The 27,941-nt window shown below is 62.6% G+C and overlaps 1 protein-coding gene across 9 annotated transcripts in view; it reads right to left on the bottom strand.

Annotated features, from left to right (window-relative positions):
- Positions 1 to 27,667, bottom strand: part of MTCL2 (microtubule crosslinking factor 2) — a 31,763-nt gene extending 4,096 nt beyond the window's left edge. For 3 of the 9 annotated variants that reach the window (XR_012045173.1, XM_072879484.1, XM_072879491.1), the window contains exons 1-15: positions 26,851 to 27,667; positions 18,195 to 18,419; positions 16,436 to 16,594; positions 13,674 to 13,736; positions 9,582 to 10,814; positions 8,458 to 8,577; positions 8,149 to 8,274; positions 7,547 to 7,810; positions 7,262 to 7,369; positions 6,820 to 6,990; positions 5,490 to 5,741; positions 5,244 to 5,315; positions 4,786 to 4,856; positions 3,082 to 4,531; positions 2,845 to 2,986 (exon numbers count right to left, since the gene is read on the bottom strand). Coding sequence is in view for 8 of the 9 variants with exons in the window: in XM_072879484.1 (XP_072735585.1) it covers positions 2,845 to 2,986; positions 3,082 to 4,531; positions 4,786 to 4,856; positions 5,244 to 5,315; positions 5,490 to 5,741; positions 6,820 to 6,990; positions 7,262 to 7,369; positions 7,547 to 7,810; positions 8,149 to 8,274; positions 8,458 to 8,577; positions 9,582 to 10,814; positions 13,674 to 13,736; positions 16,436 to 16,594; positions 18,195 to 18,419; positions 26,851 to 27,597 (5,203 nt within the window). In the remaining variant the exon portion in view is untranslated. Of the gene's footprint in view, positions 1 to 309; positions 2,987 to 3,081; positions 4,532 to 4,785; positions 4,857 to 5,243; positions 5,316 to 5,489; positions 5,742 to 6,819; positions 6,991 to 7,261; positions 7,370 to 7,546; positions 7,811 to 8,148; positions 8,275 to 8,457; positions 8,578 to 9,581; positions 10,815 to 13,673; positions 13,737 to 16,435; positions 16,595 to 18,194; positions 18,420 to 26,850 lie in introns of those variants that run through there. The other 6 variants (XM_072879485.1, XM_072879487.1, XM_072879488.1 and 3 more) reach the window with 6 other exon arrangements.
- Positions 27,668 to 27,941: the final 274 nt, after the last annotated feature.

Here is a 27,941-nt window from a genome sequence, read left to right as displayed (position 1 = left end):
TGTGCACGGTGACACAGCCCTGGCAGTGAGGCTGTGGAGGACCCACGGGCGATGACAGGGAGCCATGGTGGTGTGGCACAGCTGGGGTCAGCACACGGGGATGGGATTGGGGAGAGGCAGGCGGGCGAGGAGACAACGGGACACTGTGTGTGGGCTGGGCAGCTGGCGGGATGGAGAGACAGGAGCTAGGTGGATCTCACCACCCATGGGTGCCCCAGCCACCCCACACTCCCCTCCACGGCGGCACCAGTTCACCAGACATCACCGTCCTCCCGCCGCAGCCCGGGAAGGCAGCACCAAGGGCATGGGTGAGGGGTTGCAGGGCCTTTATTCATCACACAACAAGCAGGCATGGTACGGGGGTGCAGGATGGGGCGGGCAGGGGGCCTGTCATTGGGGCAGAAGGTGCCCTTCATGCGACCTTGGCATGGGCTGGCGAGAGGAAGCAGGAGGACAGGTCAGGGGCAAGCGTGGCTTTGCCCAAAGCTTCTCCCCAGGCCGGGTGCTGGCATGTGGGGAGGATGGGGGCAGAGGCTGCGCGGGGGCTGGGGCCAAATCGGCCGCCTCCACACCTCAAGCAAATTTTCCCCGTCGCCTTTGTGAATTCCCTGCCAGCCCCTGGCCCCGCCGGTAATGCCCAGCACCGCTATTTACAGAGTAAGACAGAACTGACCAATATTACAAATAATTAAAAGGCAGTTGTAAAAATGAGAAACGACATTCCAAAACTAGAGAGTCTTTTAAAAAAAAAAACTAACAAAACCAAAACCCCAGTTATCAATGAAAACGCTAAAAACCACCCCAAAAGGATCTACGTACAGCAGGAGATTGCCCGTGGCAGCGCTGCTGGGGTGCAGGGACCCGACTTCTCCGTGGCAGGCAGGGATGCTGCCTGGCCCCGGCTGCTGGTGAGGGTGGGCAGCGCCTGCCCCGCGTGTCCCGCTCTCGGGTGATGCGGGTCCCCGTGGGGCCGGACAGGCGCCGCAGGAGCAAAAGGCCATCGGTGCTGGGCCTGCTGGGCCCTGGCTGATGCTGGTGTGTCCGGAGACACAGGCAGTGAGCGGCCGTCGCGGAGATGCTGACGGAGGCTGCGACGTGGCAGTGATGCAGCCTGCCTGCTGCGGGCAGCGTGCGGCTGGACGGGAGGGGGCAGCAGCTTCGGCAGCAGGAGCATTTTTTAAGCGAAGCTGCAAGATGACAGCAATGCGCGGAGCTCCTGGAGCAGTGTACGGAGCCCCAGAGCAACGGGCAGAGCTCCTGGCGCAGCATACGCAGCCCCTGGAGCAGCGTACACGGACCCAGGAGCAATGCACAGAGGTCCTGGAGCAGTGTACAAAGCCCCAGAGCAACGCGCGGAGCCCCTTGAGCAATGTATAGAGCCCCCAGAGCAAGGTACACAGCCCCTGAGCAACGCACAGAGCCCCAGGAGGCACGGGCACCTGCAGGCAGCTCCATCTGGGTGAATCCCTGCCTGTCCCCTGGCAGGCAGCTTGAAAATAGGTCAGGCAGCCTCCTCTAAAATTGCTGTTCTCTCCTGGGGCTGCACAGGGGCACCAACGCTGCTCTGCGTGGGGCTGGGATGCAGGTCCCCAGCCCCTGGGAGCTCTGCGCTGCCGTGGGGGGCTGCGGCCACTGCCCCCCCTGCTCCCCGGATAAGGCTTCTTCTGGTGGTGACCAAGGGACACGCGGCGCAGACCGCAGGCCACGCTGCAGCCTCCCAACCCACAATCTCTTAATCCAATTGGTGCATCTCCAATGTAACTCATTTCGGTATTTTTAAAATGCACTTGGTTTTACATTGCAGGCTGTCCGGAATTGGGCAGAGCCAAAAGTGGAGGGAAAACAAAACAAAACAAAAACAAAAGAAAAAAAAGAAAAAGAGGAATATGTATATTCTGTATGTTCAGCACTTGGAGGAGCAAATAACTACAAGTGGCCGCAGGCAGGGAGGTGGGTGTAATGCAGGGGGCATCACAGCCGTGGCCCCTCAGGATGGTGGCAGGAGATATGCACGCACACGAGTGCACACACACGCCTGCACGCGCTGTCTCTCCCCACACTGTGCGCCCTGTGGCCCCATCTCTGCAGTAGAGGAGCCAGTGGGACTGCCTGGACCCTTCCCAGCAGTGAAGGACCTCAGCAGCCCCCCCCAGAGCAGAAGGGTGGCCAGGGAGGGCCCCCACACCCAGCCCAGCCCGGGTGACCGCAGGGTCCCTCCCCGCCTCCTTCCTGCCTGGGGAAGCACACGCGGCCACGCGGCTGATGCAACTGTGCCGCGGTCGGGGCTGGCAGCGATGCGCTGGAGCTCAGGCAGGGCGGGCAGCGCTGGCAGCGGCCGCAGGGGCCGGAGCCAGCACCCTCCGCCCTTAGGGGCCAACACGGCATCACGCCTCCATCCATCGCATCCATATGGTGTCCCTGCCGTGCTTTGCCCCGGCCCTGCCCTATCTACATGAGCAGCCTTCCCTGGCTGCTCTCCCCTTCTCGGGGCCCCGGCGAGCCCTCGGCATGACGGGGTCTCAGCTGACATTCCCAGGGTGGTGGGCACGGGTGAGGACCCTCAGTGCCGGCAGTGGCTCCGAGGGAGTGGGTCTCCACACAGGTGGGAACTGAGGCAGCCACCCCAGCGGGATGTCCCCACGCACCCCAGGGTTGCCGGCAGCCTCCACCGCCGGCTCCACATCTGCTTCGTAATCGTCCCCGGGGGCGAGGGGACGGTTAGGAGACAGATGCGCCTGCGCTGCCTCCGAGAGGGGTCCCCGCGGGGCGTCAGCACGGGCGCTCTTCCGGCAGGAGAGTGAAAAGCAGGCACGCTGTGTCCCCCGGCCCCCCGTCCTCACTCACTCGAGGCCCCCGGCTTCTCCTCCGCCCTGGGGGGTTCTGTGGGGTGCAGTTTGCACTTGGAGGGGGAATGGCGGACGGTGGAACGGGACGGCCGGGCAAAGCAGGAGGTGAGGGACTGGGAGCTGCAGTCACACGCCGTGTCCTGCAAAGATATACAGGGCACAGGGGGGTTAGAGGGGTCAGGCACCCCGTCGCCCGCCACGGTGGGACACCCCGGGGGGCACCCTGCCTCATTACCTCGCTGGCTATGGCCGAGATGAGGTCGGGGTCCCGCAGGGCTGCGTCTTTACTCCCCTGGCCAGGGGACGAGGGCTTGGGGTCCTCGCAGCTGCTCTGCTTGAGGACTTTCTTGTTCAAGATGCGGGAGATGTTTTCGGCTGGGTGGTGGGTGGCTGGGCTGGGGTGCTCGGCTCTCTTGCTGCCCTCCTCCCCGGTGGCCTCCTTCTTCTCTGGGGGGGCGGTGGGGCTCTGCGCCCGCCCACAGACATTCCTGAAGAACTCCTGCACGAGGCCGTACTTGGGTGCTTCAGGCTTGGCCCGGCTGCTCTCGGGGCAGCCCGGCTTCCAGATGGACTCGGTGCTGCCCGCGTGCTCCACCACGCTGAACAAGCTGGACAAGCCGTCGTTGATATTGCTGAGGACGGGGCTGTCACGGGTGGTGGTGGAGCGGGCCCAGGCAGAGCCGTTCTGCTTGCTCTGGTGCAGGTTCCAGAGGCTCCGGTCCTTGGAGGCATCCAGCTTGGAGGAAGACCTCCTCTGGAGCTTTGGAGAGCCATATTTTGGGGAGCAGCACGGCCGCTCAATCCTGGAGTGGACTTTATCCAGGGAGGAGGAGATCTGCTTGCTGCGCACAGACACAAGGGAGGAGCTGCGCGGGGACCAGCTCTTGCCGTGCATGCTGCTGCTGCGTGGCAGGTCAGTCTGCAGGCCGACGCTCACCGTCTGGATGGTCTGCGTCCCCACGTGGGCTAGCCCCACTGTCTGGCTGGAGGTGCTTTTCACCTTCCTCTCCAGCGAGCTGGAGCGGATGGCCTGCCGCACGCAGTTGGTGATCTCCTTCATGTCGTCACTCATGTTGCCGGAGATCTCCAAGTCGTGCAGCGACGGGGGGAAGTGGGGCACCGGCGACACCACGCTCTCCACTGTGCCGCCGTCCAGCAGCTCCCGCTGCTGCTTGGAGAAGTTGCATAGCCACTGGCTGTAGGTGCTCTCAGCGCTGGTCGACTCCTCTGGCTCCTTCGGCTTGGCCATGGTGAACAAGAAGCCGGGTTCAATCATGATCTTCCCCTCCTTGTTGTGCACCAGAGGTGCCTCCAGCCGCCGCACCACCGGCGGGCTGTAGTAGATGCGGATCCCCGTCTTGTCGGGTGCCGTGTAGCTCCTCTGCATTTGCTTCTGGGCTGGGTCGTGCCCGGAGAGGCTGCGTGCCCGCGAGTAGTCCCAGGAGGAGATGCCCAGCTTCTCCTTGGCCAGGCTGTCGGGGGGAGGTTGCTCAATATTCACATATGTACAGTTTGAGGGAGGAACACCAGCACTGTCCCGGATCCCGTTGGGCAGCAGCTGGGCAGCCGTGGATGCCTTTTTGCCCCGGGAATGGTCGCCCAGTCCTGGCGCGGTCTTTGCAGGGAGGTAGGGAGAACAGTCGAGCAAGCTTTCAAACTCTGACATGGAGGAAACGGACTTGGTCCTGTGGGAGGAGAGAGGACGGGGCTCACAAGGGGACAGGGCAGCGGGTTGGGGAGCAGCTGCAGGCACCTCACTCCCTCCCAACGGGACCCTCCTGGGCACCCAGTCCTGCTCCTCATGGAAGCCCTTCGCCTCCAGGACAACCCTGGACCAGGGCTGCATCTCCCCCCCGGCTTCCAGGGCTGCCAAGCCCGGGGACAGCCCCACGCAGCCTCCTCTGTGCCCCGGGGACCATGCAGGCACCAGCGCACTCACCTTTTGAGGTTGGTTCCCTTGGCTTCTGCTTCAGAGATTGTCTCTTTGTCTGTGATTTTTTCATTGAGAGCCTAGGAGGACACAGAAGAAAGCTCTGGTGTCAGCATGCACAGGACCAAAGTACACAGACGGGCTGGAGCTGGGGCTGCACCCTGCTCCTCTCTAGCACTACCACCCTCCTCCATGCACCCAGGCCCAGCATCCCATTCCCAGGGCTACATGGGGCTCCCTGTGCCCTCATCTATTTTAAATCAAGTTTTTACAACTCCACTAAAGCCCTTGCAGTTCAGCCATACTCTCCACCCTCTCATTCTCCCCAGTCCCTGGTGCTCCCCCTTGCAGCCTCATTTGCTGTTCAAAGGGGTGTTATTTGAGGTTCACATGACCTCCCATCTAACCCTTAGCATAGCCCTGAGCTCAACAAGCACCCCAAGAGTCCTCCGCCTTCTCTTGCCCACCTCTTTCCAGTTGCTGCCATGCTTCTCCATTTCAGAGTGCTTCAGTGCCCATGGGCTGGCTCCTTTCTGCAACTGGAGAATGTGTTGGTCACTCAATGTGTGCAATACATGCCCATCTGGGCAAGCAAAAGCATTTGCCGCTTGCCCTTGGTGCGTGCCCCGAGAACATGCAGATGCTCTCGGGGCACACACCAAGGGCAAGCGGCAGAGGCTGGAGGACACATTCACGATGGCGGGACACCATACCTGGTTGATTTTGTTCTGCAGGTCCTTCGCTTGCTGCTCTGCCTGCTGCTGCTCCTCCTTGAAGCGGGCCAGCAGCTCCACTTTCTCCTGGTTCCAGTTCTTCTCGCTAATCTGCAGCTGCTTGGTGAGGTCCATGACGGCGCTGTAGGACTCAGCTAGGAGATGCTGGTGCTCCTCACGCTCCCTCTTCAACGCCACCTTCCAGTCCGGCAGTGCACGCTCTGTGATCCCTTTGCCTGCCTTCGACTCCAGCTGCGGGGACACATTGGTGGCTGTGGGGGACCCATGGCTCCAGCATGGTGCTGGACATCCCCAGCAAAGGGGCAAGGCTGTGGGCATCCCGGTTCCCAGTGCAGGTCCCATGCTGCCCAGGTCGGGCAATAACCGTGTCCCCAAGGCCGTGCTGCACAGCACGGCTTGCCCATGGGCACAGCCGAGCTGCAGCTGGCCCTGGCTTGCAGCCGTGTCACGCCAGACGGCCCGGCAGACGGTCACCCAGTGGGATGTGGGATGAACGTCCTGCCTGCTCGGCTGTGCTCTGCCTGCAATGCTGCCTGCTGGACCCGGCTCCTGGAGAGGGGCAGCATCACGTGCAGGGCCGGCAGAGCGGACCCCGAGGATGCTGCTGCCGCTGGCAGCCGGGAAGGCACCTGAAACTGGGGTGCTGCCACCGCAGCAGCTCTGCTCTCTTTTGGCGGGGAGAGAGGGGAATTGGGGACCACCTCTGAGCTCTGCCTGGAGAAATCCCGCCTGGGAGGTGCTGGCACCCGCTCTGAGGAGCAGAGCTGATGCACGGCCACGGGCTGCTGCCAGCACAGTGCGAGGGAGCGGAAAACCCTCATCACTGTGAGGGCAGGGCTGGGGGACCGATGGGACTGCTTCTGCGGGCAGGAGCTTCCCCCAGCGCCAAGGCTGCCCTCCCGCCACCTCCTGCCCTCACCGCAGCCGTACGTCCCTCTTGCAGCATCTGTGGGGGTGCAGAGCCCCCACCTCTGCCATGACCCGGGGGAGAAGAGGAGGGCTCTGACACCCCTCCCAGATGCCTGTCCTGGGGAGGGATGCTGAGCCCCAGTACCATCCCGTCCGCCTCAGACAAACCCAGCGGAGGAATAAAGAGCATCCTCTGCTGCTCCACAGTCAGATTTTCGTGCCAGCCCCGTTGCTATAGAAACTCGCCTGCCGGAGCGGCTGCTAATTAAGATTCCCACAGTGCCACCCGGCCTCCCAGCCCTGCCCAACAGCCAGCACTTGGCACTTGGCGCAGGCAGCCCCCCAGCCCCCCGTCCCCACCAGGCAAGGGGGATCTCCGCGGGGTGCCCGGGGCTCCCACCTGGGCGATGTGGCACTTGAGCTCGGCGCGCTCCATCTCCCAGGCAGCCTTGGCCTTGGTGAACTGCTGCTGCAGCTCGCTGGCACCGCGCCGCTCCTCCCGCAGCTCCGTGCACAGCTCCTTCAGGGTCACTTTCATGTCCGCCAGCGTCTTGATGCACTCGTTGGGCTGCTGGGAGATCAGGGGTGAGCGGAGGAAGCTGGGGCCCTGCACCGGAGGGGACCCAACGGGGTGGGACCCTGTGGGAGCTAGCCTCTCTGCCTCCCAGCCCTGCAGGCTGCCGGGTGTGCCACCAGGGCAGGGGACCACCCCTACGGGTGACATGCCAGCAGGGAGCATCCCCTCCCTGCCACGCACCCCGAGATGAGCCGCCACCCCATGCCACGCAGCTGCAGTGGAGGCTGATCCTGCCCACCCCTGGGCTTGTGGGGACCCCGCTCACCGTGTTGGGGGTCCAGGCGTCCCCGGCGCACGTCTTGTTGTCCGCCTGTTGCTGCGGGGCGAGCTCCTCCTCCTCCAACAGCAGGTACAACTCCTTCATGCTGTTCACCTGTGGGAGACACCACAGCCGGGGTGATGAGGGGTCCCACAGCCCATGGCCATGGATGGGGGACACCCAAGCAGCCCTGGGTGGGACAAGTAGGCACAAGGGACAGCCCCGGGGATGCCGGACAGCATGGTCAGACCTCCACGGCAGCCGAGGTGGGAGCCCCTCAGCCCACAGTACCTCCAAAAAGTCCTCGCCCTCACTGTGCACCATCTTGCCCTGGCGCCAGCGCTTGAGGAACCACTTGAGCTTCATGAAGAGCAGGAGGAAGCTCTGCCTGAACTGCTGCGACTCCTGCACCAGCAGGTTCTTCTCCTGGCTCCAGAATTTCTGCTCCAGCCTCCTCTGCAGGTTCAGGCTCTGCAGCTCAAATTCCCGCCGCAGCAGTGCTTTCTGGTGGTCCTCCTTCAGCTGGGGAGAGATGCGCGGGCTCCGACACAGGGGCTGGCGGCTGTGATGTGGTGCCTCTGCCCCAGGTTCTCGACCGAGCCTGGTGTCCGCCCCATATTTAACACCCCTGGGGAGCTGCGAGGCCCTGGCAGCATGCTGGGGACAGTGGGGCCATCGAGGCATCGCCATGGGTGGAAGCCCTGCATGGCTGCATGCCCGTGTGCAAGGAGGAGTGTGCTCAGCCCCTGTGTCCCTTGAAGATGGGACATGCTGTGTGCGGTCCTGGGTGACACCCGAGTCCCCAAGTGGGTCATCAGCCTGGGGCTGGAGGTGGCACAGCTGTGGGTGTGGGGACCCCTGTCTCCCAGGGATCGGGGCTGCTGCCTACTCACCTGGCAGATCTTCTGTGAGAAGTTGTCCACCTCGTCCTTCCTCAGCTGCCTCTCCTGTGAGAGCTGCTCCTGCAGTCCCCGCAGGCTCTCGTTGGCCTCTGACAGCACCAGCTGCAGCTCCTTCATCTGCAACAGCCCGGGGAGGGGATGGGGACGGTGGGCTGTGCCTGGCCGCGCCTGCCCATGTCCCTCCCGGTGGAGCTCTGCAGCTTCCCTTGTCCCCGGCTCTCAAGAGGGACAGTCCCATCCCCGCAGCCCTGTCCCCAGCCCCGCTGGCCGAGGGGACGCGGTTTCCCGCCTGTGTCGTACCTCGGTGGCGTAGGAGTCGTTCTCCTCAGGCCGGCAGGTTTTGTAGCTCCGGGGATGCGCGGGGTCCGTGTCCTTGGTGTGGGGGATGCGGTAAGGGTCGGCGTCCCTAAAATCAGGCTGCTGCATGCGTGGGCAAGTTAATGAGAACAAACCAAAAGAGCGGGAAGAAAAAAAAGCCAGAAAACAAAACAATGGGTCTCCGAAACAGTAAAGAACTACAAGACAACAAAAAGGATGAGGAGGAGAAGGAGCTTCATCACCATGGCGGGAGACAATGCGGAAACCAAAAGGAAACACAGGATGAGGAGACACGTGGCCTGGATTGTTTGGGGAAAGGGGAAAAAAGAGAGAAAGAGGGAAAAAATGTGCAAACACCAGTTACGGTGCCATGCAGTGACTGGGGGAGACTGGGACCTGGGGCTGGTGGGACCACATGCAGAAAAATAGGACTCTGAACAAGCGAGTGTGCTCCAGAAAGGGGCTTGTGCCTGCGGCCCCAACCACCATCGATATCCCTGGCCCCCGGCATGAGCTGGGCCGCCCGGAGAGGAGGGAGACGGCAGGGCATGAGCTGCTCTCCGCTGCTGCAAAGGTGCTCCCCATCAGATACAGATTTGCCCTGGAGCCTTTGCTCTCCAAATTACCCTGCCTGGGTACCACTGGGGGCTGAGGCTTCTTGCAACTGGGGTCCCCGCAATTTGGGCTGCTTTCAGGAGGCTGCAGGCTGCTCTCCTCCCACCCAGCTCATCCCCACTAAGCAAAGAGCTTCCGAGCCAGGGATGTCGGGCTGAGCCGGGGGAGAGCAGCCGAAATGTCGTCCCCTGCTAAGGTGGGATCGCACCCGAGAGCCCCTGGTGCAGGCAGGGCAGCCTCGGCACGACCAGCCCATGCCAGCATGTGCCAGGATGCCCACCGCCTCCTGCCCTGGGCACACTCTGTTGGAGCAGAGTCCTACCTTGTCCCCGGTGCCACTGGCATGCAGCAAGGTGTTAGTCTGGGTTTTGCTCTGGAGAGGCAGGAGGGAGGTTACGCTGGGGATCGGGGTTTGCTCCGTTAAAGCATGAGGAAACGGGGCAGCAAATAAAGCGGCAGCAGCTGCGGGGGACGTGGGAAGAACCCCGTACCTGGAAGTCAGATGCATGCTCCTTCTGTAGCCCCTCTTTGGTGGCGTCATGGCTGCCGGGGCCGGAGAAGGGGAAGGAGTCCGTGTGCTCCTTGAGGCCGCTGGTGAGGTGGTCCACTTTCCTTGCGAAGCAGCCCAGGTCCTGCTGGAGCACGCCCAGCCGCATGAGAAGCGCGTTCATCAGCTTGGCATCGCTGGGGCTCTCGCCGCCGCTACCCACCACCTCGCCCAGCAGCCCCCCCACGCACTCGTTGTCCAAGCAAGCCTTCAGTCCGGAGGTGAAGCCGTTGGCATCCGAAATCAAGACATCGATCGCTTTGCTGATGAGTGCCGCCTGGTCCCGGATGCCCAGCAAGGTCTCCAGGTCCTTGGGCTTGAGCAGCTTGGTGGGACCATCGGGCACCTTCCTACCGCCGGGCACCCTGTCCTGCCCGTCGGCTTCGCTGCTGCCCATCCCATCCCTCCAGCCGGAGGTGGGGATGCACTGCGCCGAGTCGCCGGCCTCGGCGTCGGTCTCCAGCATGGGCCGGGTGGTCTGGCAGGAGGCCAGGTCGCAGCGCTGGAGGTTGGAGAGCAGCACACGGTTCTCGTACTGCAGCTTCTTCACCTTGCCGCTCAGCTCACTGATCTGCACCTTGGCCGTGGCCAGCTCCTCCTGCGAGGGCTCGCTGACCACCGAGCAGCTGTCCTCCGACAGCGTCACATCCAGCTCATGGTCCGACTTGTACTTGGTCAGCTCGTTCAGGAGGAGCTTGTTCTGGTCCTCCAGCTCCAGCAGCGAGCGCCTCAGCAGCTCGGCCTCCTCCTCCACGAACTGCAGGTGCCGGCGCAGCTCCGCCACCGTGTCCCCCGCGTCCCCGCAGCCCGAGATGCCCACCAGGAACCGTGCATCCTGCCCCGGCAGCTCTCTGTCCCCCTGGCCCTTCATGTCATCCATCTCCGCCCGCAGCCCGCGGTTTTCCACCTCCAGCTCCACTATCCGCCGGCTGAGGATGTTGGCTTCCTCCTCCACCAGCTTGAGGTGGACCTTCAACTCAGCCTCCCGGGAATGGGGAGAGTCGGCCAGCTCCTCCACGGAGAGGGAGCTGTCGAGGTCCCCGTACAGGGACCTGTACTTCAGCAGCTCCTCCTTCATGCCGTCGTTCTCCTTGGCCAGCTTGGTCAGCTTCTTGCACATCAGGGCCGACTCCTCCTTGGCAAAATGCAACTGGCATTTCAGGTCCGCGCTGTCCTCCTGGGGACCGAGAGGGCGCGGGCGTTAGAAAAGTGCTCCCAGGGGCCACGGTGGCTCCAAGCGAGCCCTGGGGACATGCCACCCTCCCACCCCGGTGATCCCAGGGAAGCTGCAGCCCCCCTCATGGAGGGGAAAAAACTTTGAGATCCATCCTGGAGGCTTTCAGGGAGAGCCTGGACACAGGGCAGGAGAGCCTGGACACAGGGCAGGATGCCTGGGTGAGGAAGGACATGGAGCCACTGCTGGGGATGCGGGGACCAAGCCCAGCCCTGCCGCAGCCCGATCCACCGTGGGGAGGAGGGGGAGGGAAAGCTGTCAGACTCCGCAGAGCAAAATAAAAGCCACCAACAAGGTTTCCTCCCGAAAGCTGGCAAGCGCTGAAACAACTGGTGCTGCTGCCACCGCAACCCCCCCGCTGGGGCTCTGCTCCTCCCGCTCAGCCCCAAACGCTCCATCACGGGGCGGAGAAGCAGCGGTTGCAGCTGGAAACCTCCCGAAGTCCCAGCCCTCGCCCAGCACTCGTCCTTGCTGCCATCACCTTGCCAGGGGACAGAAAACCCAGGCAAACCGCCCGCATCAGCTCGCTGTTCCCTTCCCAAGCCCCTTTGCTTCTTGTGACCGTTTCTCCATGCGTTTTTTTTTAAATTTAGCAGTTAGGATCTTGGCTATTTGCCCGGGCAGACCGTTTCTCTGCTTTGGAAAGCTTTTTGGATGGAGGATCGGGATTTCCTGATGTCCAGCTCACGGCTTCCCGTGCCGTGGGGTCACTCGAGTGCTCTGAGCTCCAGCGCTCCAACTGCCAGGAGGGGACCTGCCGGGCTGCGACCCTCGCCCCTCGGCACCCGCTGGAGCCCTGGACGGGTGCTGGAGGTGGCTGAGCCCTTTGGCCGGGTGGCTGCTGGCCCCGGCAGCCCTCTGCCTGGCTGAACTCATCCCCTTTCCTGTTTAATTGGCTGGCAGAAACAAGCTGTCCCCCTCTTTGGGTGCTCCTGACCCCCCAGCCCCCCCCAGCCATGCCCACGCTCACCCCCCCCAAACCCCATAGCAGCTATTTACTCTGCAAACTTCCTGGGCCGCTCATATCGAGGGCAGGGGCAATGGGGGGGCCCCAGGAGTTTGGGGTGCTCTTTTATTCCCCAAGCACCCTGCCGTGACCGCAGGAACCACCCTGCTGCTCTTCTGTGCTTGCGCATGGAGACGCGGCCTCGCTAAGGCGCATTAAAGCCATGCCCCCCCTAATTAGCTGCGGAGATTAGGGGAGGGCCAGTGCAGGCAGCTCTCCCCGCCGGGGCAGACATGACCTCAGTTCCTGTTTTTCCAGGGGAAAAAAAAAGCAGCAGCCCGGCATGTCCCTCTGCCCCTTGGCATTGCTGGAGGGACGCACACGTCCCCTAGACCACCTTGAGTGCTCCGGGGTCCGGGGCAGACCTCAGTGTTGAGTCTGTGCCCCTCAGCTCCATTTTCGGTGAGTGCTGGTGCTCGCCCAGCGCAGCCGGGCAGGAAAGGGGCCCAGGAAGCCACAGATGAGTCACGAGCATCTGTGCCCGCAGGGCCACTGGGCCACGGCTGCGCTGGAGAGGGAGTGCCGGCGGGGGGCCACGTCCAGCGGCATCTGCACCCGAGGGAGCTCGGGGTTTGCTTTCCAGCACCGGCCCCTTCCTGGAGCATCGGTCCCACTGCAGAGCTGGGGCCGCATCCAGCCCCGCATCCCCAGGCTGAGGGGTCTCGGCTCCGTGGGGATGTGGGAAGCAGAGGGGGGTTTTACTGCAGCCCAGGGAGGAAGCAGAGGAGGGGCTGTATTTCAGCCTCAGGAAGGGGGGTGATGGAGGGACTCCCCGACAGCTCCCTCGGCTTGGGGCACAGCTGGGTGTAGGTGCAAAGCCACGGTCTGCTCGTTGGGGAAATGGAGGGCAGGACTCTGGGACCATCAGCTGGCCTGAAAGGGCTCTCAACAGTGGAGTTAAAGGGAGATGATAAATAAAAGACCGAAGGGGAAAGAAAGTCTTTGAGGGCCTGGGGATCCTCGTCCTGCGACTGCACAGAGTGGGCTGTGCCAGCAATGACACAGGTCACCCGGGAACCCTCGGGGTGCTCGGGGTCCCCGCCATGAGATGGTCTCAGCAGCGCACAGCAGGAGTGTCTTGACAGGGTCTCCCTCCCTGCCCCAGCTTTGGGGGAGCAGATCTACTCCTCAAAATAAACCTTTCAGGTCTTTTGCCTTTGAAAGAGGATTTTTCCAGTATTAAAACACTTGCATTTCTATTCCCGCAACACCAGCTCTGCCCCTCCAAGCCCCCGTAACAGCATTAGCAAGTCACAGCAGCTCAGCCCAACAGCAAGTGACAGCTGAAATCCTGCTGCCGCCAGCAAATCCCCCCTCCCCTGCTCTGCCTGGCGTGGGGTAGGGACATCGAGCCGCTCCCCATGGGGACCCTCAGCTCCCCCAAACCCCATGGGGCTCCCAGGCCACCCTCCAGCATGGCTGCTGGGGCCGGCAGGAGGGACCCAGGCTGCAACAGCCGCAACCCAAGAGCAGAAGCAGCTTTGCCATGTAAAAGCCAAAGTCCTTCAGCTCCTTACTGCAGTCCTGACACACGGAAAGGGTTAAAGCCACCAGCCGGCCACTGATGCTCCATTGATAAATGAGACAAGGGAGCGGTTGAGGACAATGAGGATGGCCCAGCACATCAATCCCTCCCTTATGCGGGGTCTCTGAAAGGCAGGAAAGCCCTGCAAGGGAGGGGATGGCACTGCCATGCCCAGATTTACTTCTGGGCCAGGCGTAGTCTCCAGCTGGCACCACGACCTGGGGTGCTGGTGGGCTGCTGTGGCGTGCCCTGGACGCGCTGGCACCGATACCTGCACTGACGGTTTCTTCTCTGTCTTCCCGATGGAGCGAGACCCCCGCTTCTTCAGGGAATTCTGCAGAGAGAAGAGAGAGCTGTTACCCACGGTGATGGCATGGCAACCCGGTGCGGACAGACAGACCCAGCATGGATGGACATCAACACTGACTTCTCCAGCCGCTTGTGAACCCCAGGAAAACACCAGAGCCCCAGTGGGCTGAGGCCCTTTGCTTTGGGGGAGCTGGACCAGCAAGCATCATATCATGAGGTTTGGCCAGAAATTCCCCCTGCAGGCAAGCGAGCAGTGAGAGAGCAGGAGTGAGCAGGAAATGAGCGGTGGAGAGGCTGAGTCACGGCTGGATGGAGCAGGGAATCCAACCCCCAGGCCAAGGGATGGCTCTTGGGGCATCCCAGCGTGGGAGCAGCAGATTATGATGTTCCCCATCACCTCTTCCTCAAGCAAGGGACATGTCCTGGTCGCTCAGCTATGGGGAGGGCTTCTCAGCAGGACGATGCTGACTCTGCCCTCGGGGTCTCTGGAGACACAAGGGATGATCTCCAGGCTAGCGAGGACAGCTGGGAGATGGGGAGGCCAGACAGAGCAATAAGGGAGACTGGAAGGGGGGAAAAAAGCAGGTGCCCAGAGCAGGGCCAGTCATATGGGGAGGGGAGCTGGGGGAAAACCCTCAAGAACATCCACGCAGCCCCCCATGAGCACCGGCCAATCCATGTGACGCCCTGGACCTACTTCCAAGCTGGCGCTGAGGCCCAGCAGCCAAAGAAAGCAGCTGTGAAATGTAAGCTGCTGCCTGTGCCAAGGTGCCGGGCTCCAGGCTTTCCTATTAAGGCCATGACCATTGCTGGAGCTGCTGCTGCTGCTGCGGAGCCTCTCCCGGGGGCTGGCTGTGCCACGCTGGCATCCCTTGCCCCCACCGCACTGGGGACTGGGGCTGGCAAAGGGCATCACCCAGCCCCAAGCAGCCCCAAGCACGGCACCCTGGGTCAGATGGCGGCTGTCATCGCTCCACCTTGGGTGCATCCCTTGGGGTGGCCATGCCTAAGGGTCTTGTTGTGGCCGAGCTCGATGCGGCAGGCTTGGCACGGGGTACCTGGACAGGTCCCACTTTTCTCCTTCCCCCCCCAGGAGATGCCACAGAGGGGTAGAGCCGGAGGGGCAAACACATGCACCTTTGGGGATGATCCGCCCATCCCAACAATTATCCAATTATGGGAGAAACCTCTTGGAAGGAAGAAATAATCAGCCCTGAGGGGTGAGCCCAGCCCTGCGCAGCCTCCGCTCCACGTTGGCTTGGCTGCTAACAAGCTCTGCCACGCTCTGCGCCCTCCAGCAGCAGGGAGGAGGTGGAGGAGGGCTGTTAACTCACTTGTTTGTCTAATTAGCGCTGTGCAATCAGTGAGTAACTCCAATGCCCTTGCTAGCCTGGGGACATGCCATCCTGAGCTCGGGGAACTGTGCTCTGAGCTGTGCTGGGTCTCGTGCCAGCCGGCAGCGTCCCCTTTGGGTTCACGCAGCTGCAGAGAGGGGCCGTATCCTGTCCCACGCTCTTTTGCCAGGGCAAGGCAGCAGCTGGAGCTCGGGTCTCCCTGCACACTGACCGTGCAACCATTTTCTCTGCCTGTTTTTCAAGCGTGAGAGTCCTCCAGCCCAGCTCCCACTGCTGCCATTTGTTATTCAGCCTGCACTCACCGGCTGCAGGGAAACCCATTTCACGCCTGTTAGTGGAGGCTGTGCAGCGGAGGGACAGGACACCGTGTCTGGGGTGATGCTGCTCTGTGTCACCCTGCGAGAAGGTGGCTGCAGAGGGGACGGGTGCAACCGTAGCTGGGTCCTGTGCTCGCCGGGAGCTGGCCCTGGCGTTAACTGGAGCCGGCTGTGGAGATGCCAAGCCATGTGCTGGCTCCCTGCCCTGCCGCGGAGGGGAGCACGGCTAGGGGCAGAGAGAGCCCTCCCTGCGTCATGTCCCCATCCTCGGTGGGAGCAGGGCCCGTGCTCTGCCACGGCATGTCTCCTCCCATGCGCTGCCCTGATGGCTCAGCCAGCAACGCTTGCCGAGGCTCCCCGGGGACCAAAGGTATCCCGGGCAGTAGGGAAGTGGGTTACAAGTGCTGCAACGGATCACAAGCCCACGCTGTCACCGGGATGCCTTTCCTGTCACCGAGGATGACATTGCTCCTGGCTGGGAGCTGGTCCCAAACCCGGCATGGCACGGAGCGCCCTGGACCTGTGCGTGTGGGTACACGAGTAGCACATGGCTTCCCAGGACACAGATGGGACTGTGCACCCACCCAGCTCTGCAGCATCGCCGGGACATCACTGGGACACTGCCGGGACATTGCTGCCATGCAGCGCCGCGGCTCAGCTCAATTTGAACCAGCAGCATGCGGTCAGGATGCAGCCAGCACCGGGCACTGTGCCAGGGACACAGTGGACTCCACACATCGTGCAGAGCTTTGGTTGGTGGGAGCTGGGCACAGCCTAGGGCTGAGCAAGTGGCTGAGGACACATAAAGTGGCTTTAGTGCAGGGGGGAAGTCTCGTAGCCCCCGTGGGACGAGCCACCCCGTGCCTGCAGGGCGGGATGAAGCACGCCTCGTGGAGGGCAGGCGCTGCTCAGGTTTCGCAACCATCTGCAGCATGGTTTGGGTTTCAGCAGTGCAAGCAGGGATGGGGGATCCTGCGGTGCGGGGCCAGGACACCTGCTACGGGCAGAGCCTTGCGGACGCCTCCCGGTCCCCTCTCCCATGTCCCCCTCACCTCTCGGAGCTTGTCCATCTCGTTCTGCACCACCTGCTTGGCCAACTCTGTCTCAATGAGCCGCTGGCGCAGGTCCTCATTCTCCTCCTCCAGCCTGATCCTCTTCTTCTCCACCGCCTCCAGCTCATTGTGGAGCCGCACAGAGACATCCTTGGCCACCTGGGGACACAATGGAGCTGTCATCGGGCTGGGTGCACTGTGCACAGGGCTGGGACCGCAGCGCCTGGGCACCTACAATCCTCATGCAACACCCACAGAGATCGTCAGGCTGTTACTGAGACCCTTTGGAGCAGACACTGTGCTGGCCCTCGTGTGTGTCCCCTCCATCGGGCGCCATGACCGCGGGTCCCCCTTTGCAGCTGCGTCCCCATCCCCTGGCCAATCCCTGCCTTCCCCAACCTTAACACCATGCTGTGGGATGCTCGTTGCCTTTTTGTACTTTTTTCCCACACCGCGAGGCTGGAAAAACCCCCACCAGGCTGGAAAAGCCGGCGGGCAGCACCAGAGCAGGCAGCCTCTCGCCGCGGGCAGCAGCTGTGCCGGTTGGGAGAAAGGCGAGCTGCTGCATCATGTTACGGAAAAAAACGGCAGCTGCCCCCGGGGTGAAGGTGCCTCCACCCATCCCGGGTACGGTCCAGAGTCCCCCTCCGGATCCCTGCAAGAGGGCAGCCCCCAGCATAAAGGGAGCTTAACAGCACAAAGCGTTCGTTCCTGCACCTGTAGGAAGGGAAAGATTGTCCCCAGTCCCCCTGGTCGCCTGCCCAGCCCGGTGTACCAGCGCTGCGGAGGCAGCAGCAAGCCCCGCTGCAGGGCTGGGGGGGCTCAGGCCATGGGGTCGGGCTCCCGTCCCCCCGAGGATGGGCTGTGCTTTCTTTCCCAGAAAGGAAGAAGCTGGAGGGGGACGTTTTTGGCAGCAGCACCCCAAGCCGGGGTGGGGGCAGGGGGCCAGTCCCCTGGCAAGGACAGGCAGGGCAAGGCGGGTTTGCAGCCCCGCACTTGTGGCACGGCTCAGCTCCGGGATTGGCTGTTTTCTGCTCAAAAAACTAAGTTACTCCTCGAGCTGTTGCCCGTCCCCTCTGAGCCGTCTCCAGCTGCCGCTGCACCCCACTCCTGGCAGCGGCCGTGTGGGCAAGAGCACTCAGCAAACACTCACCGGCACCAGCGGCTCCTCGAGGCCAGCGGCAATGTCACCCCGCAGAAATCCCCTTGTCCCTGCCCCAGCCCAATGCGCCGCGATGCCCGGGGCCCTGCAAGGATTCCCCGACGGCCGAGAGGAGCAGCTCCCAGGTCCTCAGGGTCCCGGTCCCCCTGCTCCCTACCTGCCCACTCGTGCTGCTCCAGCCCGCAGCGGTGGCCCTGTCCTCATCAGTGCAGGATAAGGGAGCTCGACCCCCGGGCACACGGCTGGGCTGGGCACCAGCCCACACAGGATGAATCCCATGTACGGTACTGCAAGATGCCCATCCTTGGGCAACGCTGGCCCTCTCCACCCCCAGAATCCCCCCAAATGCCCCCAGGCCCAGACCACCTGTGAGCTGAAAGCACTGCTCCCTACTTCTCACATCACCACCGCTAGCGGGGAATCGTGATGCCCCCATTAACAGCCCCATAAGCAGCACAGCCCCGTGGAGCTCCCTGCACCCCAACATCCCCTGCCAGCCCTTCATGCCTCACCAGCCACCATGTCCACACCTCACCAAAAACCACTTTGGGGGACCTGGGGACTGCCCGGATGGGGACGTTGCCCTCCCGGCCTCACCTTGACGTCCTGCTCGAGGCTGTGGATGAGCTCGCCGTCCACCTGGCCCGTCTGTGCCACGCGCAGGCTGCGGCGCTCGGCCTTGCGCAGCCGGTACTGCAGGATGCGGCAGGTCTTGCTGGCCTGGTCCAGCTGCTGCCGGAGCTCCTGCAGCTGGTAGACATCCTCCTCCATGTAGACATCCCTCATCTCCAGCATCTCAGCGCGCAGCTCCTCGATCTCATCCTGTGGGGAGATGCATGTTAGACCCCGCAGCTTGCTCTTCCCTCTTTTACCCCTGGGACACCTCCCCACTGTGGCTCCCCTGCCCTCCTCCATCCCATGAGCCATTTTCACAGACCTTCAACCCCTCGGGCCAAGCCCCATCCTTGCCGGAAAAGGGCTCAGAGCCAGCTGAGCACCATCACCCACTGGCGAGCCAGCCAGCCACCCGGGAGGGGAACAGCCACCCTGGGTGCCTCTAAATATTTGTGGTAAAAGAAAGAGGAAGGTGGGGGAGGGAGAGGAGCTGCAGGAGCAGCACAGGCGGCAGCCGCGGCAAGAAAAACGTAGGTTGTCTTTGGAAAAGATGTGTCAGGGAGGCAGGCAAGGGAAGGAGGAGACAGCAGGCGAGGACAGGGGAGGCAACGCGGGGACACAAGTCAGATGCCGCCAGCGCCAGGGACCAGAGGTTGCCCCTCGTTTTGCCACCAAGCAGCAATTGCCGGGCTGGGTCCCCCTTCCACCCCTTCCTGGTCTCATCAGCTCTCACGGTGACAAACTTCTCCCAGCCCAGCGGAGCCTCCCGTGTGGGGCCACGGCATCGCTGTCACAGCAGGGCCAGCGGTGACGTCCCGCTGGCACCAGCACCGAGCCAAAGCCTCCTCCGGGTCTGCGGCACACGGCCGCTGTGGGACCCCCTGCAACAGCCACAGCCCCCGTGCCACCTCCCCATCCAGCACAGAGCTGTGGCCACTGGGGATGCTCAAGGACTGTCCCCTCTGGTCCCTGGGGACGAATAGAGGCTGTGCTGCCCAAAGCTCTTTTCAGGTCCCCCAGAACATGGTCTCAACGCAAATCTTCCAAGCAAATGCTCCAGCCGTCACATCGGCTGTTCTCCTCGACAAGACCCGGTGGACCTGGCATGCTCCTGGGAAGGGATCAAGCATCTGCTTTCCTGCCAAAAAACCCTGCCACTAAACACCTCCCGCCACTGCCAAATGCGATTGCCACTTGAAAAGCGAGGGGCTCACACTGCCGCCTTGCACCGCGGCACAGTGCGGGAAGGGACAAGATGAGGATCCGGCACAGGCAGCAGGGATGCGCAGCCCTGATTCACCCCAGGCAGAGTGGGATAGGAGCCTGCTGCTCCCGACACCGCCCGTGACAGTGACCTACAGCCTGAGACAGCAGCACCATGCCGGCTCTGCCAGGCGCTGGCACGCTCGCTGCTCTGCTCACCCGGCCCGGACAAAGCCCCAGCTGCAAGAATTCCCCCAAAAGGCGAAGCTGAGCCCAGGGAGGGGGGGCAGCAGCTGTGGGGACAAGTCACAGTCGCTCACTGTTGGCTTTAAACACTACGTGACAAATATGGAACATCAATTAGACAATCCCGGATTATCTCCTGGCCCAGGCTGCCGGAGCCCGGCTGCACTGTGGCCACCAGCGTCCTGCCACCCTCTGCCACTCTGCTTCTTGCTGGGGGGTCTCGAGAACAACACCAGGGCAGAAACAGCCCCAAGGAACCAAGATGGGCAGCGGGGTGCTCCAGGGACAGCCAGAGACTGTCCCGTGGAGGGGCATCACTGGAGGCACGTTTCAGAAACGCCCCCTGGACAGCTCAGGCCTGAAACCCCCCAGGGACGAACCGCACGTGCCGGCAGACAGCCCTGCGATGGCTGCGATACACGCCGGGGCGACGACCCTGATGGAAACCCACCGCCAGCACTGCCCACCCCACACAGCAGTGCCACCACCCTGGGGACACCAGCAAAACCCCTGTCAGCCAAACCAGCCCGGGGAGCTGGTTTATGGGATCTGTTCCTTGGGAGCTTTCATGGGAAAAAATGCATTATGCATTGCAGGTGAGCAGGCACTCTGCAACGGGGCGGTGGAAAACAACCTTTCACTACCAAGTCATGCAAATCGTGGCTTGAATACGATCGCAGAGGCATGCGGGGCTGCCTCTGTCCCGCTCCAGCGCTGACTCCCAGGGAGCTCCAGCCTCCGTTTGCCATGTGGCTTCCCCAGGCAGGAGCTGGGCAGGGCAGGGAGCAGGGACCTTGGAAAAAACCCAACCAAACCTTACATTTGCTGGAAGGAAGCCTGGGCTCGCCATGCTAAGAGCTCCTGCTTGTTTATACCTCGCGTTGTAGCAACCGTTATTTTAGGGGGAGACCGTGTCTGGCGTGAGCTGCTGCCTGGTGGCACAGCCCTGAGCTGCTCCTTCGCAGGGTGCTCCTGTGGGGAGCGGGGCTGGGGGGTTTGCAACAGGGCCGGCTCTGGGGGGGCTGGGAAAGCGGTGCCTCCCTTCGCTCCAGTGGCAGGAATTCGCCCACACCCTGTAACGCCAATAAACCCGTGCAGCAGCTGCAGCCCAGCAGCCGCACAGCCCGCCCTGAGCTTGCCCCTGGGAGGCAAGCCATGCCGCTAAGCCATAACTGGATTAGGATCGGAGAGCAGAAAAGTGCCAGCAAACTGGAAGAGAGCTTAGGATGGCAAAGCTGACCCCTCCGCGGCCGGGCTGCGGCGGGCAGAAGAGCCCCGTGGTGCCTGGAGGCAGCGCATGGGGTGCAGAGGTCCCCTGACGGCTTTGGGGGTCCGTGGCAGCCACTGAGCCTCACCCTTTGCATCTGCACGTTTTCTGGAGTTGACGCCCGACTTAGCAAAATCAAAGCAAAAAATCCATTTGGATAAAAGTGAGAGCAGAGCCAGGACTGGGGAGGAATCCACAAGAAACATCCCAAATTCAGGGGTGGCATTGCAAGCATGAAGCACCACAAGTGATGCTAAATAAAGTGTGAAACGGAGACCAGGTGGACAACACTGAGGATGGGATAAATTACTTCTTTCCCACACAACTGCCTGTGGGGACTGCCAGGCTTGGCCACTTGTCCTGTAAATAAAAAGGCGCCCGTCCCTACGTGGAGTCACAGCTTCCCAGCACCCATGGGCTGCTCACCCCCTCCATCCTCCAGGATTATCCATCACTGCATCCGTGCTCACCCCATCTCTGCAGCAGCAAAGGTTACATGGGGTATTTTAGGCCAGAAGTCACCCATCTTGGAAAAGACACTGGGGATCTGCAGTCCAGAGAGACTTGTTTCAATGCCCAAGGGATGATGGTGTGCAAAAACAAACACTCCACTTGTCTTTGCAGGAGCCAGGTTACACCCGATGGAGGAACCGAAGAGATAATATACACCTTCAAACTTCTCTGAGCAAACCTTGGAGAAACTGTCTCTCCCTGGGGAGATTATTAAGGCAACAAAGAAGCAGCAAGGTGGGATGCAAACTGCCTGGTTCCAGTTCAGAAAAAACCCCATGCATTTTCAGAGCAGGAGAAAGTAACAGCTACACCCGTGTCCACACGCCCACTTGAAGGACATCGGCTCTTCCAGGAAGGGCAAGACCTGGAAGGGGCTGAGCTTTAGGGTGATGGCCCTGAACAGTGGCATGGCAGGAGGGGGGACCAGTGGAGATGGCAGAACACACCTCAAAATGCAGATCAGACCCGTCACGGGTTGCAGCAGAAGAGTTAAACCCTCAGATCTCCTGCCCAAGGGAGTTACATGCTGGCTGAGGCGCCTGCAAGAATGCAGCAAGCTCAGACCAGACCAGGGGACTCGCGCTGTGCAACGCTTGCAGCTCCTCAGCAGGATCCACTATCTTTTAGAAGCAGAAAGCAGCAACGGATACAAAACAGGATCATGCAAATAACGACGTGGCTGGCTGTCGTGCTGCTGACAGCACATACACCCTCAGCTTTGGCAGCCCCAGGCTCTGGGGCACAGCCAAGCAGCAGCCGCCTGCCCGGGGGGGACAGGCAGCCCTCGGGGGAGCACAGCCCTGCCTGCATTTGCACCCTCCGCCCGCACCCCCAAACCTCAGCGCAAGATGCAAAGGAGGAGAAAGGGTGGAAGCTGCCTGTATGTTTTGCATCGACGCCTTTGTGCGGAGCTCGGGGCTGCGCTGGCAGCGGTTGCGCCCACAGGAGAGCCTGCGATCCCTCGTGCAAAGACAGCGATTACCATCCAGGAGCAACAAGCTCCGCTTCCTCTGAGATTACAGGACAAAAGCAGCAGCTTTCAATTAACTCTGAGCACTCGCCAGACAGAAGAGGGAATTATGCTAGAATTTGCTAGGGAAAAAATAAAATCAGAGGGGATTTCTGAAGGAAATTGCCCAGGGTGCTGAGGCACATCCCCTGCCAGCGATGGGGTCCCAGCAAATGCAGCTCACCCCAAGCCCATGCTGGGGTGCAATGGGTCAAAGGATGGGTAAGGGACACCCATGTGTCACACACAGAGGCTTCTTCAGGCGCACTAACAGCAGCTCTAGCCCAGCTCCGACAGTAAACATCGGCCATCCTTCCCTCCATGTCAGGCTGGAGCTCAGCACAGCAGCCTGCACACTGCATCCCGCTGCACCCTGCCCCTGGCCGGCACACCAGCTCCCACTCGGCAGAGAGCACAGCACGTTGGCGAGGGAAAAATCAACATTTCTCAGCTTTACACCTGCCCCCATAAATTAACAGGCAATCAGCTGCGGGCTGTCTGCCGCGCAACCCGTGTCGTGCAGCATCCAAAAAAGCAGGAGGCTGCAAAGCCCCTTCCAGGGTGGCCGCTGATGGGGTGATACATGGCAGAGCCCTGCACCCCGGCTCTGCCTGCGGTTACCATGCCCCCCGGCATGGTCCCTGCCCCCGTGGCCTGGCAGGATCTGAGCAGCAGCAGAGCTGGGACCCAGCACCACCCAGGCTGCCCAGACACAACCTCTGGGTCCCCCATGCACCCCTGGGTGCCCCTGCGGGATGCTCTCAGCGAGCCCTCGCTGGTGGCAAGCACTGGCCCCAGCTGCCTCGGGAGAAATGAGGCACCCACCCTACGTGTTTCTCCACGGAGCTGGGAAATGCATGCAAACCCCAAGGGATGCGGGGTGACGCAGGGCAGGGAGCAGGAGGGGGGCAGGCAGGACTGTGCTCCCGGCACTGCATGGCTCTTGCTAAGTCCCTTCCTGCAGAGAGGAAAGGGTTTGCAGGCATCCCCTCCCCTCACTCCAAACCCTCTCCCGTGCCCACTCTTTGTCTGCCTGTCCCTCCGCAGCTGCTGCTGTATCGCATCTCACATTTTCCAGCCCACTAAGCAGGGCCAGGAGCCGCTCTCCACCGCACGGCTCGGCAACAGCGAGACGGGACGAGGACACCCAAGACATCTCCTCCCTCGCCAGGCTGCCAACCTGCACACAAGAAATGGCCCTTTTTGGGGAAATGCTTGAAATAACCCATTTATGGGGGGTCACAACAGATGCATGCACCCGAGAGCAGGGGCAAGAGGAGACACCAGCCCATGCAGTACACCCAGAGCGGGAGGAGGAAGGCAGAGCCTTGCAAAAATCTGGGTTGCAAAGAGAAATGGGTGAAGTGTGCTTAAATATGTACATTTTATTATGGCAGCCGAGGAAAGATACAACGTGAGCTGGCACTGCTACAGAGGGCTGTGATGTGCTCTGCTGGGAAGCTCCAAAACCCAGCGTGCATCACATGGGTGTAGTAGCACCACGCACGTCTGGCCCGTGCCAAAACGTTGCCAAAACCCTCCCACCCCCAAAAATCCTCATTTCTCTTTAAAAACACACCAGGTTTTAGACAGCTCAGATGAATAAATAAAAAAATATTCATTTGCAGCTATTTGGGTGAGTCCTAGGAAATAAGTCACCTCTGATAAGTGTGATTCATCCATACCCGAGGGGAGGGGAGCTGCCGAGGCCCGAGGCCATCTCTGCAGGGTCCCTGCAGGCTGCTCTCCAACCTGGGCTGCACGGCAAGGCAGGTGATGCTGATTGCTTGGGTTAGGGCTTTATTTTGCCATAAGACCCCAAATCCCCAAATTTTTAGCAGAGATGGCACAAGCCAGCACCCTACTGCAGCCCAGCACAGTTTTCTGCTCCTTGCTGGAGAAACTAGGCAAATCTTCCATCTTTTCTTGGAGCACAAGGGGTGCATGTGTCTGGCTGCGGCTTCTGCCCAGCTGCAGCCAGGGTACCACCCCAGTGGTCTCCTGCTCAAGCGTCAAGAGAAGAGAGCTACAACACTGAAGCACAGTTATAAGCAGGATGCAACATGTCAGGGCAGAGACCTATGTGCTGGCATGAGCGCACATAGGAGATGTCGTGGTGAAGAAGCGAGGATGCCACCAGCATCCCCACGGTGCTTCTTGGTGCACACCTCCAGCAGCTCTCTGCTTTCCCCACCACTCCTGGCCAAGGGATTTGAGTTGCCATCCTTCATGGCAGGTAAAATACTCGTACTCGCACCCCGCACGCCTGCAGCTCGCTGGGAAGAAGATCACATGGAAACAGAGGAAGTAATTGCTCGGTCCACAGGAATGGCAGCGTTTGCACGCACGTTCTTGGAAACTGGAGAGGCCTCATCTGTATTTTTCCAGCTCTCAGTAAATCAAAGCCCTTAAGCTCTCGCTGCTAATTCTGGCAGGAGTTGGGACACCAGCTGTGAACCGGGGCTTTGCTAATGGATAAAGGGCCCGACTGAGCATCTTCGAACGCATCACCCAACACCCAGCTCCCACCTCGTAGCTATAATCCCGATGCATTTACAAACTTTGGCACCAGTGGTTGAGAGCTGGCCTGATTTCCAACCTGCGACATCTGAAGAGCAGCCAGCGAGACATGGTACCTACTCCTGAACCCCCCAGCAGGTGACTGCCCAAGCATCTCATCCACAGCTCCACCCTGAAGAAGAGCAGAGGGTGCCAAATGCCTGCAGCCCACCGGGACATGGCACCTGGTGGGTGTTTGTGCCCACCCCGCAACAGGCAGCATGTGCCCAGGTGCGTCGGGTCAATGTGTGACCGGAGGCAGAACAGCTCTGTGCCCCTGTCCCCACGCAGCACGTCTGCCCTGGCTTCATCACACGCCCGTGAACCAGGCAGCCATGCCACACGCCCGGAAAAAGGCCCCGGGGAGCACAGGAACCGGCGGAAAGAAGCAAGCTGGAAAATCTCCCCAGGGTCTGGCAGCGTCAGCAGGCAGGGAGGGCAGTGTGTAGCATCCCACCCTGTGCCAGGCCGAGCTGTGCCCAGCCGCGCGGGGTCAGGTCGTGCCATGCTGTGTCCCAGGATGCCAAATGGGCTGAGCCAAACTGTGCCATGCTCAGCCACGCCAAGCTGGGCTGAGCACAGCCGTACCATGCTGAGCTGTGCCTTGCTAAGCTGTGCCAGCCTAGGCTGTGCTGAGCCTCGCCGTGCCAAGCTGGGGCCATGCTAGGCTTGGCCATGCTGTGCTGAGCCAAGCTGCGCCTGCCTATGCCACGCCAGGGCAGGCCATGCCCAGCTGGGGCACGCCAGGCTAAGCTGGCCCACGTTGTGCCAATGCGTGCCCTGTGCCATGCATGTCATGCTATGCTGAGCCAAGCAGTGCCCAGCCATGCCTCACCATGCGGGACCATGCCCAGCTGGGCCTTGCTGTGCTGAGACAGGCCAGGTCTTGGGCCCAGCTGGGCCATGCTGTGCCAAGCTGAGCTTTGCCCTATGTCCAGTTGGACCATGCCAGGCTTAGGCAAGCCATGCGCTACATCCAGCCACACCACACTATGCTGAGCTGAGCCAAGCCCAGCCATAGAATGCCAGGCCATCCCCAGCTGTGCCATGCCGTGCTGAGCTGAGCCCAGATGTACCGTGCCAGGCCATGTCCAGCGATACCGTGCTGGGCTGAGCCATGCTGAGCCCTGCACCCAGCCATGCCATGCTGTGCTGCCCAGCTGAGCCAGGCCAGGCTATGCTCAGCGATGCCATGCCAGGCTGAGCTGAGCTCTGCCCTGTGCCCAGCCGTGCCCAGGGATGCTGCACTGTGCTGTGCCCTACCTGGGGATGCTGTGCCATGCTATTGCCCAGGGTGCTGTGCCATGCTGTGCCATGCCGTGCCATGCCATTCCCAGGGATGCTGTGCCACGCTATTGCCCAGGGATGCTGTGCCATGCTGAGCCATGCTGTGGGATGCCACTCTGTGCCTGGGATGCTGAGCCCTGCTACACCCAGGGATGCTGCACCGTGCCATGCCATGCCGTGGGATGCTGTGTTGTGCCCCAGGATGCTGAGCCATGGTGACCCATGCCCTGGGATGACACGCTGCATCACGCTATTGCCCAGGGATGCCGCACCATGCTGAGCCATGCCCTGGGATGCCACGCCGCGCTGACCCTTGCCTGGGATGCTGTGTTGTGCCCAGGGATGCTAAGCCATGCTGACCCTCGCCCTGGGATGCCACACCATGCCACGCTACGGCCAGGGATGCTGTGCCATGCTAAGCCACGCTCTCGGATGCCACGCCGTGCCATGCCATGCCCAGGGATGCTGAACCACGCCACTGCCCGGGGATGCCGTGCCATACGGAGCCGTGCCCTGGGATGCCGCGCCAGGCCACGCTATGCCGCCGTGCCCACCTTGAGATAGTCGTTCTCGGAGCGCAGGTCCTCCAGCTCGCGGAGCAGCCCGTCGGTGCCGGCGTCCAGCAGCTCCTCGGTGAGGTCGGAGAAGGCGAGCGAGGTGCTGAGCTGCAGGCGGCTGCTGGCCATGGAGGCGGCCGACGGCTCCTCGGGCAGCGGCGAGGCCTCGCCGGCCGAGGGCGGCGGCGGCGGGGCGCTGCCCGGGGACTCGCCGTCGCTGCCGCTGAGCCCCAGCTCCAGCGAGAGCAGCTTCGCCTCCTCCGAGGCGCTGCAGTCCGACACCTCCGAGCTGCTGTCCGTCAGGCTGGCCCCCGGCACCGACCCGGCCACCGGTCCCGGTCCGGGCCCCGGCCCCGGCCGCCGCGCCCCGGCCGCCGCCGTCTCCGCCCCGCGGCACCGCCCCTTCGCCCGCGCCGCGCCGCGCCCCGCCGGCCCCTTGCCGCCGGCCCGGGCCGCCGCCGCCGCCCGCTTCTCGGGGCGCCCCTCCTTGCCGCCGCCCGCCCGCCGCGGGTGCGGGTGCGGGTGCGCGCCGCCCGCCGCCAGCCGCGGGGCCGCGCCCGGGTGCCCCCCGCCGCCGCCGCGCCGGCTCTTGGCCAGCGACCAGCCGGGCACCTCCTTGGGGCGGGCGGGCGACGGCGCCCGCTGCGGCTTCTTCTTCCTCTCCGGGAGCGGGAGCGGGAGCGGCGGCGGTGGCGGCGGCGGGGGCGGCGCGGGGGGGCCCTGCTCCGCCGGCGCGGCCTCCATGTCCCGCTGCGCTGCGCTGGGCTCGGCCCCGGCTGCGGCTGCGGCTGCGGCTGCGGCCCCGGCTCCGCCCGCCCCGCCGCCGGGCGGGGACGCGCGCGGGCGGCGAACAAAAGGCGGCGGAGGGGGGAGCGGGGGGGCGGCCGTGCTGGCGGCAACAGCGGCAACAGCGGCCCCGCCGCCCGCCCAGCGCCGCGCCGCCCGCGCCCAGCCGCCCCCCGGCGCGGCGGGACCCCGGGCGTCCCTGATGGACGAGGGGCGTCCCGGGGGGGGGCACCCCCATGGGGAAGGGGTCCCCCCGGTGGGGAAGGGGTCTCCCGGGCGTCTTCAGCAGCGCCGGTGCTTGG

The sequence above is a fragment of the Ciconia boyciana genome, chromosome 14, assembly GCF_034638445.1.
Source record: "Ciconia boyciana chromosome 14, ASM3463844v1, whole genome shotgun sequence".
Lineage (NCBI taxonomy): Eukaryota > Metazoa > Chordata > Aves > Ciconiiformes > Ciconiidae > Ciconia > Ciconia boyciana.
This window is presented reverse-complemented; position numbering and strand designations above follow the sequence as displayed.